Raw genomic sequence first — 16092 nt, 5'->3', positions numbered from 1 at the left:
CGACCTGTTTCAGGTCCAAAATCGGACGAAATGTTCCCTCCTTCTTTGGGACCACAAACTAGATGGAGTACCTGCCTGACCCGCGCTCCTCCAGAGGAACCGGCACTATGGCTCCCAGGGATTTCAACCGATCCAGGGTTTGACTTACCACCTCCCTCTTGGCTTGAGACCCCAGGGTGATACCAGGAACAGATCCTGTAACAGGCGGGCAAAATCCAACTCGTAGCCGTTTTCTATTGTACTGAGGACCCACTGGTCTGACGTAATCTTGACCCACTCCTCGAGAAAGAGTGAGAGGCGGCCGCCACCACTGGAACTGGGGAGAGGGTCAGCACACCTTTATTGGGCCGGCTTGCCCCCTGCGGCCCCTTGAGAACCCCCTTCATGGAAGGGCCGGCGGCCACGAAAGGAAGAAGGCCAAGACTGAGATCTCTGAGTCTGTTGCTGGGCTGGAAAGGCGGGAACCCTAGCCTGCCGAAATCTGCGCTGTCCCCGAAACTGGGACTGCGCCGAACCAAACGATCTGGAAGACCGGGGCTTATCCTCCGGCAACTTATACACCTTGTTCTCTCCCAGAGACTTGATGAGGGCTTCCAGCTCATCCCCAAACAACAATTTCCCTTTAAAGGGAAGGTTGCCCAACTGGTTTTTAGAAGAAACGTCCGCCGACCAATTACGAAGCCAAAGAAGCCTCCTGGCAGAGACTGCCATAGCCATATTGCGCGAAGAAGCCCAGAGCAAATCATATAAAGCATCCGCATTGTAAGCCACCGCGGATTCCATCCTATTCGCCTGGTCAGCCTCCTCCGGAGGCAACTCCTGAGAGATGAGCATTTGTGGTACCCATCCCAGGGTTGCCCTCTGCATTAGGCTACTGCAGACAGCCGCCCGAACACACAGTGCTGAAACCTCAAAGATCCGTTTGAGAAGGACCTCAAGTCTCCAATCCTGCAAATCTTTAAGAGCAGTCACCCCAGTCACGGGAATGGTTGTCTGCTTAGTGACAGCGGAGACAGACGCGTCCACCTTGGGAATTCTGAGAATGTCCAAGGCCTCATCGGGTAAGGGGTAAAATTCCTCCATCGCCCTCCCCTCACGCAGGGTCGCCTCAGGAGATTCCCACTCCCGGGTGACAAGCTGCATGAGCATTGGGAGAAAGGGAAAGGTTTTTGGGAGGGGCGCCAGCCCCGAGAGGACCGGATTCCCCTTGACAGGCTCCATGCTGGGATGCAAGGTCTCAACGTCCAGCTCCGCTAGGACATGAGGGATCAAAGGATCCAGCTCCTCCCGCCTGAACAATCGGAAAACACGGGGATCGTCTCCCTCTACCGGGGTGGACTCATCAACATCCCCGTTTGAATCCAGGAGGAGCGGGTCCCAGGAAGGATCCACAGGGGCCGAAGGGACATTTGGAGCCGCAGCACGTCTGGCGACCTTTGCTGGTGAAGGCTCAGTATCCTGAAGCTGTGCCTCAGCCTCTAAAAAAGCTTTATGCATTAATAAAATAAATTTAGAAGAAAATGGCACCTGTCCTTTAAGGGCTCCGTAGGGGAGGGGGCTGGATTCGGAGGAGGGGCGGGCCTCGGACCGCGCGGCCGAACCGGGCTTAAGCTGGGAGGAAAAAGTGGAGAAGGAGGAGACTCCCTTCCCCCTGCAGTAGAGTGCGGGCCCGACAAAATGGCCGCCATTCCCGCGGCAGCCAGGGACGGGGTCGACAGCGATCGGGATCGCCGCGTGGAAGTTCAAGCCAAAATCGCACCCGAATCCTCCCCGGACAGGCCTTCCCTCCCCCGGGAGGCAGCGTGCGCACACCCCGTCACATGAAAGCCGCAGCCCCGAGTCCCTACACGTGGAACAAGAAAGTCCTCGCGGCATCCTGGCAATTCAAAAAACAGCCCGGCTGTGAAAAAAAGCCCCAGTAAGCATAAAAAACTCCCCCAATATGTACTGCCGAAATTCGGCCTTCCGGAGCTCTGGGAACAGAACACGGCCCCCGAGGAATGTCACTTCTCGGGCCGCAGGGGGGAGGGACCGGCCCATCGGTTAATCACCCCACTCACCAGATTAGAGCGCGCCTCCGGGGATGTGGCTATCGGGATGTCCAGCCTCAGTCGTACCTCTACCAAGGCTGCAGACGCCTCGGGAGGATAAGACAGACTGCACTGACTGAAAAAGAAACTAAAGATTTTTTTTTTTTTTTGCTTTAAACAAACCTGATGTAGCCAAGGTGCCAGAACAAACAAGGGAGAGTAAACAACTCTGAAAACTATGAAGAAAATATGCTAGGATCAGGACCGCAGGGAATGCTCGACCTCCCCTGCTGGAGTCAGAGAAAATACTGGAGGATCGCAGGTGGTACACCAGTGTAAGAGGGGTGCCTTTCAGCTTTTGTCTCTGACTCCATCTGCTGGAAGGGAGACACAACCCAGCAGTCTCGACTGATCCTAAAAACTGATACTTCACGCATATCCAGCAAAGCTCCCTGCTTCAACGGCAGGGGAGAAGAAAAAAGGATTTGCACTCACAAAGCGGGGAGTAGCTGGCTTGTTACGGCAGTTAATACCCCAAACCAAATGTGCCTGATACTTCACTTTCGATGCATATCCAGCATGGCTCTCTGCTTCAACAGTATGGGAGAAAGACGGATACATCACGCATTTCCAGCATAGCTCTCTGCTTCAACAGCAGGGGAAAAGAAAAACTGATGCTTCACGCATATCCAGCATAGCTCTCTGCTTCAACGGCAGGGGAGAAGAAAAACTGATACTTCACGCATATCCAGCATAGCTCTCTGCTTCAACGGCAGGGGAGAAGAAAAACTGATACTTCACGCATATCCAGCATAGCTCCCTGCTTCAACGGCAGGGGAGAAGAAAAACTGATACTACACGCATATCCAGCATAGCTCTCTGCTTCAACGGCAGGGGAGAAGAAAAACTAATACTTCACGCATATCCAGCATAGCTCCCTGCTTCAACGGCAGGGGAGAAGAAAAACTGATACTTCACGCATATCCAGCATAGCTCTCTGCTTCAACGGCAGGGGAGAAGAAAAACTGATACTTCACGCATATCCAGCATAGCTCCCTGCTTCAACGGCAGGGGAGAAGAAAAACTGATACTACACGCATATCCAGCATAGCTCCCTGCTTTCTTCTCCCCGGCAGGGGAGAAGAAAAACAACCAATAAGGGCTGAATAACATAGTCTGGGTAAAACAAATAAGCATGGGTGTAGCTTGCTTATTGCGGCGGTTACTACCCCTACTACCCCTAACTAATCAAGCTTGATATTTCACTTGGATGCAGCTCCATCACTGCTCTCTACATTAATGGTGGGGGTGGAAGGGAAATAGAACCAAAGAGCTAAGAGAAACAGATAAGTATGAGAAAAAAATGTGTGAAGCTTGCTGGGCAGACTGGATGGGCCGTTTGGTCTTCTTCTGCCGTCACTTCTATGTTTCTATGTTTCTATATGTACAGGGAACAGGAACTTGAAACACAGGACTGAGTCTAGGTCCATGAAGACGGAGACTACGACCATGAAGAATGCAAACTGTGAGCTAAGAAAATAAGGTGCAAACAGGAATAACATGGCTGCCAGCAGGAAGTGTGGAACACAGAGCTGGAAGGACCAACCAGAGTGACAAAGAGGACCACCGCAGCCCTCTGCTGGCAGGAGGGAAGAACTGCCCAAAAGATCCTCACAAAATTACAGCATATCTCATTTGTGGAATGGTTCATGGCTCAGTCCTATCATTAAAATTATCCATTCTACCTGAAAACTGGAGGGTGGTCAATGTAACACCAAAATTTAAAAAGGACTCCAGGGGCAATCTGGGAAACTATAGACCAGTGAGTTTGACTTCAGTACCAGGAAAAATAGCGGAAATTGTACTAAAGATCAAAATCACAGAACATATAGAAAGACATGGTTTAATGGAACAAAGTCAGCATGGCTTTACCCAGGGCAAGTCTTGCCTCACAAATCTGCTTCACTTTTTTGAAGGAGTTAATAAACATGTGGATAAAGGTGAACCGGTAGATGTAGTATACTTGGATTTTCAGAAGGCGTTTGACAAAGTCCCTCATGAGAGGCTTCTAAGAAAACTAAAAGGTCATGGAATAGGAGGCGATGTCCTTTCGTGGATTACAAACTGGCTAAAAGACAGGAAACAGAGAGTAGGATTAAATGGTCAATTTTCTCAGTGGAAAAGGGTAAACAGTGAAGTGCCTCAGGGATCTGTACTTGGACCGGTGCTTTTCAATATATTTATAAATGATCTGGAAAGGAATACGATGAGTGAGGTTATCAAATTTGCAGATGACACAAAATTATTCAGAGTAGTTAAATCACAAGTGGATTGTGATAAATTGCAGGAGGACCTTGCAAGACTGGAAAATTGGGCATCCAAATGGCAGACGAAATTTAATGTGGATAAGTGCAAGGTGATGCATATAGGGAAAAATAACCCATGCTACAGTTACACGAAGTTAGGTTCCATATTAGGTGCTACAACCCAAGAAAGAGATCTAGGTGTCATAGTGGATAACACATTGAAATCGTCGGTTCAGTGTGCTGCGGCAGTCAAAAAAGCAAACAGAATGTTGGGAATTATTAGAAAAGGAATGGTTAATAAAACGGAAAATGTCATAATGCCTCTGTATCGCTCCATGGTGAGACCGCACCTTGAATACTGTGTACAATTCTGGTCGCCGCATCTCAAAAAAGATATAATTGCGATGGAGAAGGTACAGAGAAGGGCAACCAAAATGATAAGGGGAATGGAACAGCTCCCCTATGAGGAAAGACTAAAGAGGTTAGGACCTTTCAGCTTGGAGAAGAGACGGCTGAGGGGGGATATGATAGAGGTGTTTAAAATCATGAGAGGTCTAGAACGGGTAGATGTGAATCGGTTATTTACTCTTTCGGATAGTAGAAAGACTAGGGGGCACTCCATGAAGTTAGCATGGGGCACATTTAAGACTAATCAGAGAAATTTCTTTTTTAGTCAATGCACAATTAAGCTCTGGACTATGTTGCCAGAGGATGTGGTTAGTGCAGTTTGTGTAACTGGGTTTAAAAAAGGTTTGGATAAGTTCCTAGAGGATAAATCCATAAATTGCTATTTCGGTAATTAATAAGGAACAGTAACTTGTGATTTATCTAATGTTTGGGTACTTGCCAGGTACTTATGGCCTGGATTGACCACTGTTGGAAACAGGATGCTGGGCTTGATGGACCCTTGGTCTGACCCAGAATGGCAATTTCTTATGTTCTTATGTTCCTCTTCCCGATCAATTTCAACATTTACAAACACCCAATCTCATTGAGTCCTTCAAGCCCGCATGACATGTATTTGCGATCCAAAGTAGAATTCACCCTAAAAGTTAGCAGAAAAATCTACGATGTTACTTAGAAATATTTGATATGACTTTATTCTCCACAGAGGTCAACTGCACTCTATTCCAGGAGACTAATGCGTCATAAATGTATAATCATAGCTCATCCATATAAGGTAGTCCATTAAGATGTAAATATTTTTTTGTTTTTTACTTTTGAAGTTAAAAGACGAGTAAGAAATAGTTTGTCTTTCAAGAGAATGTCACTTAACTCAAGTGACAGACCGTCTTATCTCTTCTGCTCCAGTGTTTCGTGATTGAGATGTGGCCCGAACAAATCTTGTCAGCATCCCGGTGTGAATAATTGTCTTTCAGAAGTTGCCCAATGACTTAGCAACCACAAAGTGAAATTAAGTCCCTCTAAATCAGAACTCTGTTATGAACCGTATTGCCCACGGGTTTCCCCATGAGCAAACTCACCTTTCCACCCTGTTTCTTCACCTGACGTGGCAGGATGCCGCCGTCGGGCCTTCGGCGCGGCTGGTGCCGCGGGCTGTCCTGCTTCACGGCCCGGAGGCCGCTCTGGATCCTCTTCTGCTCCATGGTCGGAGCCGCGGCCTTCCTTCGGGGCTAGGATCGCCCCCGACGTCATCAGCTTCTTCGCGGTGCTAAGGCCACATCCCCGGGCTGTATTGGCGGCAGGAGCCGCCCCCGGGGCCTCCTGCAGCGGCTGGAGCCGCTGCCTACATCGGGCCTGCGTCTCAGGCCAGTCCTGCTTCCTCTGCACATTGACGTCGGTGCAGGCCGCTGTCCGGCCTGCACCGACGTCAATGTGCAGAGGAGGAGGGCCATTCCCCTTCCAACATCCTTGGATGTTGGCCTTGGGAGCTTGCAGGCCTGGCAGAGGGTCAGCCCGTCAGTCACGCAGGGCCCACCTGTCACCCCTTGGCTCGGCCCTGAAGGTCTGGGCCCAGGCTGAGGCCCTAGGGCACACTAAACACCCCCTTCTTGACAAACTCCTCTGGCTTAGCACGCCAAGGTCATCCCGTACGCTTGCGACTGTCCCTGTCAGGTACCCCCCTTACATTCAGAAGGATCAGTATGGAACCTACAGGTTCAAGTCTTATTTATTCAGCTCACAACTTTTCATTGGATGCTCAAGGCTTGTTACATTCAGGTACCTCCCAATGGACACTCATTTCACTCAGGTGGTGAGATTTCCTTTACGCATCTGCGCCAGACTCGCCAACTCCACAACTATCTCAACAAACAAATTCTTGCTACAGCAATGCATGCGTTAATCAGCAGCTGAATTCACTGCCGGTGACTCTCTGTTCAACGGGATCTCGCAATGCAGTCTGAAGCACCTCCAGCGCCTGCAAAGCACTGCCGCGAGAAGTGACCTCATAAAACCAATACTGCACCAGCTCCCAGTCAAAAGCAGGATCAAGTTTAGAACGCTGTGCCTCGTCTGCAAGGCCCCGAGTACCTCTCCTCCTGCACTCTGGGCCTCCAAAATGGCTCCCTTTCCTCTGCCATGCTGTCCTGTACAAGACTTTCTGCTTTCAGCTCTTAGGCACCGGAAATCTGGAACAAGGCACCACATGAGCCATTCCCTCATCTTCAGGAAAAAAAAGCTCAGGCCCTCCCTACCAGGACCCTCCACCCCCAGGTTGTTCATCACTGGGTTCCCTGTAAAATTGTTTCAAATGCTATCATTGATTTAAACTTGTTTTACTCCTCCTTCAGGCCATTCTTGGGAAAAGGCAGAATAAGAAAAGTCTGTAAGTTCATGCAGGCATTACAGCGTGGGCACAGGTTACAGCAGGTCCATGCATTACACTGCGTGCATTTCAGCTGGCACACGCATTACTGTTTGCAGATGTGAGGGAGTCAGGACACTATTCAGGCCCACGGCAGCCTGGTGCTCCGCCACGTTATCTAGTGCTCCTGGCACTGCCACGTAATATAGTGCTGGCACTGCAGTCTGATGCTGAGCCATGGGATACAGTGCCACTGGCCCTGCAGCCGGGTACTCTGCCACGTGATGCAGTGCAGGCACTGCAGCACGCTCCTCTGATCACAGTCTTCCCTGGAACATGCACTTTTACCATCCGAGCAGGGGGTAACGTGGTTAAAGTGCAGGGCACACAGCACACTGGGGTCATAGGCACAAGTCATTCCATTGTTAGAAGGCAAAGAAGAGCAAAAGAGCAGAGACAGCTATCCTAAGTCAGTGCACCACACACCTGTGCACACAGAGAGGACCTCAGCATGTTTGTGTGAGACAAATAGGCAGCACCTCTGTGTGTGTCTCTCTCTGTCTGTGCCACACACGTACATGCACACAGTGTCTCTCTCTCTCTCCAACTGTCTCACATACATATGCACACAAGCAGCACCTGTGTGTGTGTCTCTCTGCCTGTGCCACACACATACATGCACACAGTGTCTCTCTCTCTCCAACTGTCTCACATACATATGCACACAAGCAGCACCTCTGTGTGTGTGTCTCTCTCTGCCTGTGCCACACACGTACATGCACACACACAGTGTCTCTCTCTCCATCTGTCTCACATACATATGCACACAAGCAGCACCTCTGTGTGTCTCTCTCTGCCTGTGCCACACACGTACATGCACACAGTGTCTCTCTCTCTCCAACTGTCTCACATACATATGCACACAAGCAGCACCTCTGTGTGTGTCTCTCTCTGCCTGTGCCACACACGTACATGCACACAGTGTCTCTCTCTCTCCAACTGTCTCACATACATATGCACACAAGCAGCACCTCTGTGTGTGTCTCTCTGCCTGTGCCACACACGTGCACACAGGCAGTGTCTCTCTCTCCATCTGTCTCACAAACATATGCACGCAAACAGCACCTCTGTGTGTGTCTCTCTCTGTCTGTGCCACACACATACTTGCACACAGTGTCTCTCTCTCTCCAACTGTCTCACATACATATGCACACAAACAGCACCTCTGTGTGTGTCTCTCTGCCTGTGTCACACACATACATGCACACAGTGTCTCTCTCTCTCCAACTGTCTCACATACATATGCACACAAGCAGCACCTCTGTGTGTGTCTCTCTCTGCCTGTGCCACACACGTACATGCACACACACAGTGTCCTCTCTCTCCATCTGTCTCACATACATATGCACACAAGCAAGCACCTCTGTGTGTGTCTCTCTGCCTGTGCCACACACACACATGCACACAGTGTCTCTCTCTCTCTCCATCTGTCTCACATACATATGTACGCAAACAGCACCTCTGTGTGTCTCTCTCTCTGTCTGGGCCACACACACACATGCACACAGTGTCTCTCTCTCTCTCCATCTGTCTCACATACATATGTACGCAAACAGCACCTCTGTGTGTCTCTCTCTGCCTGTGCCACACACGTGCACACAGGCAGTGTCTCTCTCTCTTGCCATCTGTCTCACATACATATGCACACAAACAGCACCTCTGTGTGTCTCTCTCTCTGTCTGTGCCACACACACACATGCACACAGTGTCTCTCTCTCTCCATCTGTCTCACATACATGTGCACACAAGCAGCACCTCTTGTGTGTCTCTCTGCCTGTGCCACACATGTGCACATGCATATAGGCAGTAACTGTCACTCACACATCTACACACAGGCAGTGCCTCTGTCTCTCTCTCTCTCTGTATCTCACACACACATGCATACAAGCAGCACCTCTATCTCTCTCTCTCTATGTCCCTCACACATGCACACACATAGTGCCTCGGTCTCCGTCTCTCTCTCTCACACACACCCGTGCACACTGGCAGCGCCTCTGTCTCTCTCTCGGTGTCTCACACACACGTGCAGGGTGCACAGTCCACTGCAGGCAGGGTTGGGACACCTGGGGATACCTGTGCGTCTGAGGAGTCGTGGGAGGAGGCAGAAATGTCATTGGCTAGCCTCAGTGCCTCCATCCTCATTGCAGCAAACTCTAACTCCTCCTTACAGAGCGGGAAAAACAAGAAGAGAGGAGAATTATTGTGCAAAGTGAATTCTGACTCACCCTGGACGAGCAAGGAGCTGAGATAAATAAGAGAGCGAGGAGGCTGCAGCCTGGGCCAGCCCCTCCCCGGAGGCAGGTGGAGGGCAGAAGGGCAGGGAGGGAGGCAGCTGGGAGGCCTGGAGTACCATAAACAGGGCCTAGGACAGGGTCTGAGGGAGCTCCTGACGCTGTTTTCAAGCATCCACGACTGATTTTACCTCGGCTTGGCTGCCTGCACAACAAGCAGCGCAAAGTACCTGCCCTGCACTCAAACCGCAAGCCACAAAGGTGAGCGCACACTCCGCAGCGAGGTAGCCGGCTGCTCTGTTTCAAAGGCTTGGGGCGAGGCCCTTTTCCAAACTTACGATGGCTCCAAAATGTGAGCGGCTAGGGGGTGGAGTTAAGGGGCTCGGCCTGGACTGTCAGGCCGAAACGGGGGAAAGCTAAGTCAGTGCGAACCTAGGGCCTGCCTTACTGAGCCCTGTCCCTACAGACACAGAGCGGGAGGCTGGGAGTCCTGCAGGACCCCGGTGCAGTGCCATCTGCAGTGCCTGAAAGGTGGAATCAAAATCAATAAGCAGGCAAGGAGAACGAGCCAGGAGGTTTCAGCTTCCCCGATGGGACTGCAGGAAAGGACCCCCCCCTCCCCACCCGTGGGCTGACACGATGCGCGGACCTCCAGAAAGCAGCGATCCCGGGGAGGGGCGCTCGTCATGCTGGGGGAGCAGATTTACAAACTCCATCCTTTCCAGATGTGACGTGCACGAGCGCCATAGCGACGGCAAGCAACCCGACTCCCTTTCAAATCCGGCTCTGTGGCTACAAAGCACCCGGGAACCTTGCCCCTCCCCCCCAAGACTGAGCCAACTCTGGGGCCCAAGTTAGATGAGTGGCAAGCGGAGTCCATGCACGGGCAGAGGGGTTGCCAGTCCTGGCGCAGGCTGCACACAACGTATTGCAGAAAGTTAGTAGGGGAGGTTTGCCTTCTTGCTGACGAATCAGAGCCGACACTCTGGAAGGAGCAGATAGGATGGGGCCCGGGACTCGGGATGCAGAGAGACAGGGCAGCGGTACCCTGCTGAGGGCTGCTGAAGGGCACCGGTCAAGCAGAGAGGTCGCAGGGAATCACGCGCGCGCCGTGAGGTCAGAAAATCTCTCTTTTCATGGGGAAGGCTGGATGCCTGCAGCAGCCTCCCAGCAACAGACTTCAGGGCAGCCTGGGGTAAGCAGGGAAGGTCTCTGGGGGTCAAAAGGTGAAGGCAAGGCTAGAGGTCATCTGTAGCCTACGGCTGGGGTTCTCAGCCCAGCTTTTCAGGATATGAATATGCATGCGATCGATTTGCATTCACTGCCTCCCTTATACAGGAATCATTCTCATGCATATTCATTGTGGCTATCGTGCATAGGTTCACCTGCTCCGTGGCACTGACCAGACAGAAACGCAGACTATGACGGCTGACAGGGCCGGGAGAGAGGGATGGCGATCGCACAGGGGCATTGCTGGGCAGGCGGGAAAGGTAAAGTCTCCTTCTCACCCTCTTGGTGACCTGTCCATGGTACTGGGGAGCCGCTGAACCCATGCGACTCGGAGATCAAACGCCTGCCGCCTGACCTGGTCATCCTGGGGTGGGCAGACAGACTGCCCACGCTCTGGCAAGCCCCACAGGTGGGTTTGCTCTGATTACTGTCCCCCTCCAAACATGACCTGCACAAGTTTGCGACTGCCTTCGTGTGGGAAGTTTTTAAAATCAAACTTCACCTGTGGCTGCCCCCTCGCCTATCCCCACCCCGGAAATGCCCAGGGGTAAACCTGCATGTGTTGAATTTTACCCAGGTTAGAAGGTGGACAATACATCAGAGCCAGCGGAAATGTCTTTCCCTTGTTGCCCCCCTCTTCCTGCCCCGGGGCATGGTCTGTGGATATTGGTTACCCAGAGGGAGCGTCCCCGCAGAGGTCTGCATGCGCCTTAGTGCGGGTTTTGTCAGGGGAAGGCAGCACCGGCTGTTCTGAGAATGCAAACGCGCAAAGTTTTACAACACAAAGAGGGGGCAATTTCCAGGTAACTAGCTTCTGAATATTGCTCTCTTTATCCCCTACCCTAGAAGATTTGATAAAGACCTCCTGCAAATCACGGACCCTTCGGGAGAATCTGGAAATGACCAAAAAAAATCTGCACCCCAAAGAAGCAGAAGGCACGCTAGTAAGCGCATCCCTCAGCCTGAGAGTCAGTGCTGTAAACACAAAGAACAGAAGGCACGCCAGAAAGCGCATCCCTCGACCTGAGAGTCAGTGCCGTAAATACAAAAAGCAGAAGGCACGCCAGAAAGCGCATCCCTCAGCCTGAAAGTCAATGCTGTAAAGAAGCAGAAGGCACGCTAGAAAGTGCATCCCTCAGCCTGAAAGTCAGTGCTGTAAAGAAGCAGAAGGCACGCTAGAAAGCGCATCCCTCAGCCTGAGAGTCAGTGCTGTAAAGAAGCAGAAGGCACGCTAGAAAGCGCATCCCTCAGCCTGAAAGTCAGTGCTGTAAAGAAGCAGAAGGCACGCTAGAAAGCGCATCCCTCGGCCTGAGCATCAGTACTGTAAACACAAAGAAGCAGAAGGCACGCTAGAAAGCGCATCCCTCGGCCTGAGAGTCAGTGCCGTAAAGAAGCAGAAGGCACGCTAGAAAGCGCATCCCTCAGCCTGAGTCAGTGCTGTAAAGAAGCAGAAGGCACGCTAGAAAGCGCATCCCTCAGCCTGAAAGTCAGTGCTGTAAAGAAGCAGAAGGCACGCTAGAAAGCACATCCCTCGGCCTGAGAGTCAGTGCTGTAAAGAAGCAGAAGGCACACTAGAAAGCGCATCCCTCGGCCTGAGAGTCAGTGCTGTAAAGAAGCAGAAGGCACGCTAGAAAGCGCATCCCTCGGCCTGAGAGTCAGTGCTGTAAAGAAGCAGAAGGCACGCTAGAAAGCGCATCCCTCGACCTGAGAGTCAGTGCCGTAAACACAAAGAAGTAGAAGGCAGGCCAGAAAGCACATCCCTCAGCCTGAGAGTCAGTGCTGTAAAGAAGCAGAAGGCACGCTAGAAAGCGCATCCCTCAACCTGAGAGTCAGTGCCGTAAACACAAAGAAGTAGAAGGCAGGCCAGAAAGCGCATCCCTCAGCCTGAGAGTCAGTGCTGTAAAGAAGCAGAAGGCACGCTAGAAAGCGCATCCCTCGACCTGAGAGTCAGTGCCGTAAACACAAAGAAGCAGAAGGCACGCTAGAAAGCGCATCCCTCGGCCTCAGAGTCAGTGCTGTAAAGAAGCAGAAGGCACGCTAGAAAGCGCATCCCTCGGCCTGAGAGTCAGTGCTGTAAAGAAGTAGAAGGCATGCTAGAAAGCGCATCACTCGGCCTGAGAGTCAGTGCTGTAAAGAAGCAGAAGGCACGCTAGAAAGTGCATCCCTCAGCCTGAAAGTCAGTGCTGTAAAGAAGCAGAAGACACGCTAGAAAGCGCATCCCTCAGCCTGAGAGTCAGTGCTGTAAAGAAGCAGAAGGCACGCTAGAAAGCGCATCCCTGAGCCTGAAAGTCAGTGCTGTAAAGAAGCAGAAGGCACGCTAGAAAGCGCATCCCTCGGCCTGAGAATCAGTGCTGTAAACACAAAGAAGCAGAAGGCACGCTAGAAAGCACATCCCTCGGCCTGAGAGTCAGTGCTGTAAAGAAGCAGAAGGCACGCTAGAAAGCGCATCCCTCGGCCTGAGAGTCAGTGCTGTAAAGAAGCAGAAGGCACGCTAGAAAGCGCATCCCTGAGCCTGAAAGTCAGTGCTGTAAAGAAGCAGAAGGCACGCTAGAAAGCGCATCCCTCGGCCTGAGAATCAGTGCTGTAAACACAAAGAAGCAGAAGGCACGCTAGAAAGCGCATCCCTCAGCCTGAAAGTCAGTGCTGTAAAGAAGCAGAAGGCACGCTAGAAAGCGCATCCCTCGGCCTGAGAGTCAGTGCTGTAAAGAAGAAGAAGGCACGCTAGAAAGCGCATCCCTCAGCCTGAAAGTCAGTGCTGTAAAGAAGCAGAAGGCACGCTAGAAAGCGCATCCCTCAGCCTGAAAGTCAGTGCTGTAAAGAAGCAGAAGGCACGCTAGAAAGCGCATCACTCGGCCTGAGAGTCAGTGCTGTAAACACAAAGAAGCAGAAGGCACGCTAGAAAGCGCATCCCTCGGCCTGAGAGTCAGTGCTGTAAACACAAAGAAGCAGAAGGCACACTGGAAAGCACATCCCTCGGCCTGAGAGTCAGTGCTGTAAACACAAAGAAGCAGAAGGCACGCTAGAAAGCGCATCCCTCGGCCTGAGAGTCAGTGCTGTAAAGAAGCAGAAGGCAAGCTAGAAACATCCCTCGGCCTGAGAGTCAGTGCTGTAAACACAAAGAAGCAGAAGGCACGCTAGAAAGCGCATCCCTCGGCCTGAGAGTCAGTGCTGTAAACACAAAGAAGCAGAAGGCACGCTAGAAACCGCATCCCTCAGCCTGAGAATCAGTGCTGTAAAGAAGCAGAAGGCACGCTAGGAAGCGCATCCCTCAGCCTGAGAGTCAATGCTGTAAAGAAGCAGAAGGCACGCTAGGAAGCGCATCCCTCAGCCTGAGAGTCAGTGCTGTAAACACAAAGAAGCAGAAGGCACGCTAGAAAGCGCATCCCTCGGCCTGAAAGTCAGTGCTCTACAAAAAGAAGCAGAAGGCACGCTAGAAAGCGCATCCCTCAGCCTGAGAGTCAGTGCTGTAAACACAAAGAAGCAGAAGGCACGCTAGAAAGCGCATCCCTCAGCCTGAGAGTCAGTGCTGTAAACAAAAAGAAGCAGAAGGCACGCTAGAAAGCGCATCCCTCGGCCTGAGAGTCAGTGCTGTAAACACAAAGAAGCAGAAGGCACGCTAGAAAGCACATCCCTCAGCCTGAGAGTCAGTGCTGTAAACACAAAGAAGCAGAAGGCACGCTAGAAAGCGCATCCCTCGGCCTGAGAGTCAGTGCTGTAAAGAAGCAGAAGGCACGCTAGAAAGCGCATCCCTCGGCCTGAGAGTTAGTGCTGTAAACACAAAGAAGCAGAAGGCATGCTAGAAAGCGCATCCCTCGGCCTGAGAGTCAGTGCTGTAAGCATAAAGAAGCAGCAGGCATGCTAGAAAGCGCATCCCTCAGCCTGAGTGTCAGTGCTGTAAACACAAAGAAGCAGAAGGCACGGTAGAAAGCGCATCCCTCGGCCTGAGAGTCAGTGCTGTAAACACAAAGAAGCAGAAGGCATGCTAGAAAGCGCATCCCTCGGCCTGGGAGTCAGTGCTGTAAAGAAGCAGAAGGCACACTAGAAAGCACATCCCTCAGCCTGAGAGTCAGTGCCCTAAACACAAAGAAGCAGAAGGCAGGCTAGAAAGCGCATCCCTCGGCCTGAGAGTCAGTGCTGTAAAGAAGCAGAGGCACGCTAGAAAGCGCATCTCTCGGCCTGAGAGTCAGTGCTGTAAAGAAGCAGAAGGCACGCTAGAAAGCGCATCCCTCGGCCTGAGAGTCAGTGCTGTAAACACAAAGAAGCAGAAGGCACGGTAGAAAGCGCATCCCTCGGCCTGAGAGTCAGTGCTGTAAGCACAAAGAAGCAGATGGCACGCTAGAAAGCGCATCCCTCGGCCTGAGAGTCAGTGCTGTAAAGAAGCAGAAGGCACGCTAGAAAGCGCATCCCTCGGCCTGAGAGTCAGTGCTGTAAACACAAAGAAGCAGAAGGCACGCTAGAAAGAGCATCCCTCGGCCTGAGAGTCAGTGCTGTAAAGAAGCAGAAGGCTCGCTAGAAAGCGCATCCCTCGGCCTGAGAGTCAGTGCTGTAAACACAAGGAAGCAGAAGGCACGCTAGAAAGTGCATCCCTCGGCCTGAGAGTCAGTGCTGTAAACACAAAGAAGCAGAAGGCACGCTAGAAAGCGCATCCCTCGGCCTGAGAGTCAGTGCTGTAAAGAAGCAGAAGGCACGGTAGAAAGCACATCCCTCGGCCTGAGCATCAGTGCTGTAAACACAAAGAAGCAGAAGGCACGCTAGAAAGCGCATCCCTCGGCCTGAGAGTCAGTGCTGTAAAGAAGCAGAAGGCACACTAGAAAGCGCATCCCTCGGCCTGAGATTCAGTGCTGTAAGCGCAAAGAAGCAGAAGGCACGGTAGAAAGCACATCCCTCGGCCTGAGGTCAGTGCTGTAAACACAAAGAAGCAGAAGGCACGCTAGAAAGCGCATCCCTCGGCCTGAGAGTCAGTGCTGTAAGCACAAAGAAGCAGAAGGCATGCTAGAAAGCGCATCCCTCGGCCTGAGAGTCAGCGCTGTAAAGAAGCAGAAGGCACGCTAGAAAGCGCATCCCTCGGCCTGAGAGTCAGCGCTGTAAAACGCAAAGAAGCAGAAGGCACGCTAGAAAGCGCATCCCTCGGCCTGAGAGTCAGCGCTGTAAACACAAAGAAGCAGAAGGCACGCTAGAAAGCGCATCCCTCGGCCTGAGAGTCAGTGCTGTAAGCACAAAGAAGCAGAAGGCACACTAGAAAGCGCATCCCTCGGCCTGAGATTCAGTGCTGTAAGCGCAAAGAAGCAGAAGGCACGGTAGAAAGCACATCCCTCGGCCTGAGAGTCATTGCTGTAAACACAAAGAAGCAGAAGGCACGCTAGAAAGCGCATCCCTCGGCCTGAGAGTCAGTGCTGTAAGCACAAAGAAGCAGAAGGCATGCTAGAAAGCGCATCCCTCGGCCTGAGAGTCAGCGCTGTAAAGAAGCA

General features: G+C 51.8%; 1 protein-coding gene across 2 annotated transcripts in view; it reads right to left on the bottom strand.

The window, feature by feature from the left end:
* TACC2 (transforming acidic coiled-coil containing protein 2) overlaps window positions 1-16092 on the bottom strand; it is a 76308-nt gene that overhangs the window by 53897 nt on the left and 6319 nt on the right. Inside the window, exon 3 of one of the 2 annotated variants that reach the window (XM_029610562.1) lies at window positions 9237-9326. The exons of the other annotated variant lie outside the window; for it this stretch is intronic. Within the exon in view, the coding sequence (XP_029466422.1) occupies window positions 9237-9326 (90 nt within the window). The remainder of the gene's footprint in view (window positions 1-9236; window positions 9327-16092) is intronic. 2 annotated transcript variants of the gene reach the window in all.

Source organism: Rhinatrema bivittatum, chromosome 7 (genome assembly GCF_901001135.1).
Source record: "Rhinatrema bivittatum chromosome 7, aRhiBiv1.1, whole genome shotgun sequence".
Classification (NCBI taxonomy): domain Eukaryota; kingdom Metazoa; phylum Chordata; class Amphibia; order Gymnophiona; family Rhinatrematidae; genus Rhinatrema; species Rhinatrema bivittatum.
Note: the sequence above shows the minus strand (reverse complement) of the source record. Positions and strands in the feature narration are given on the sequence as shown.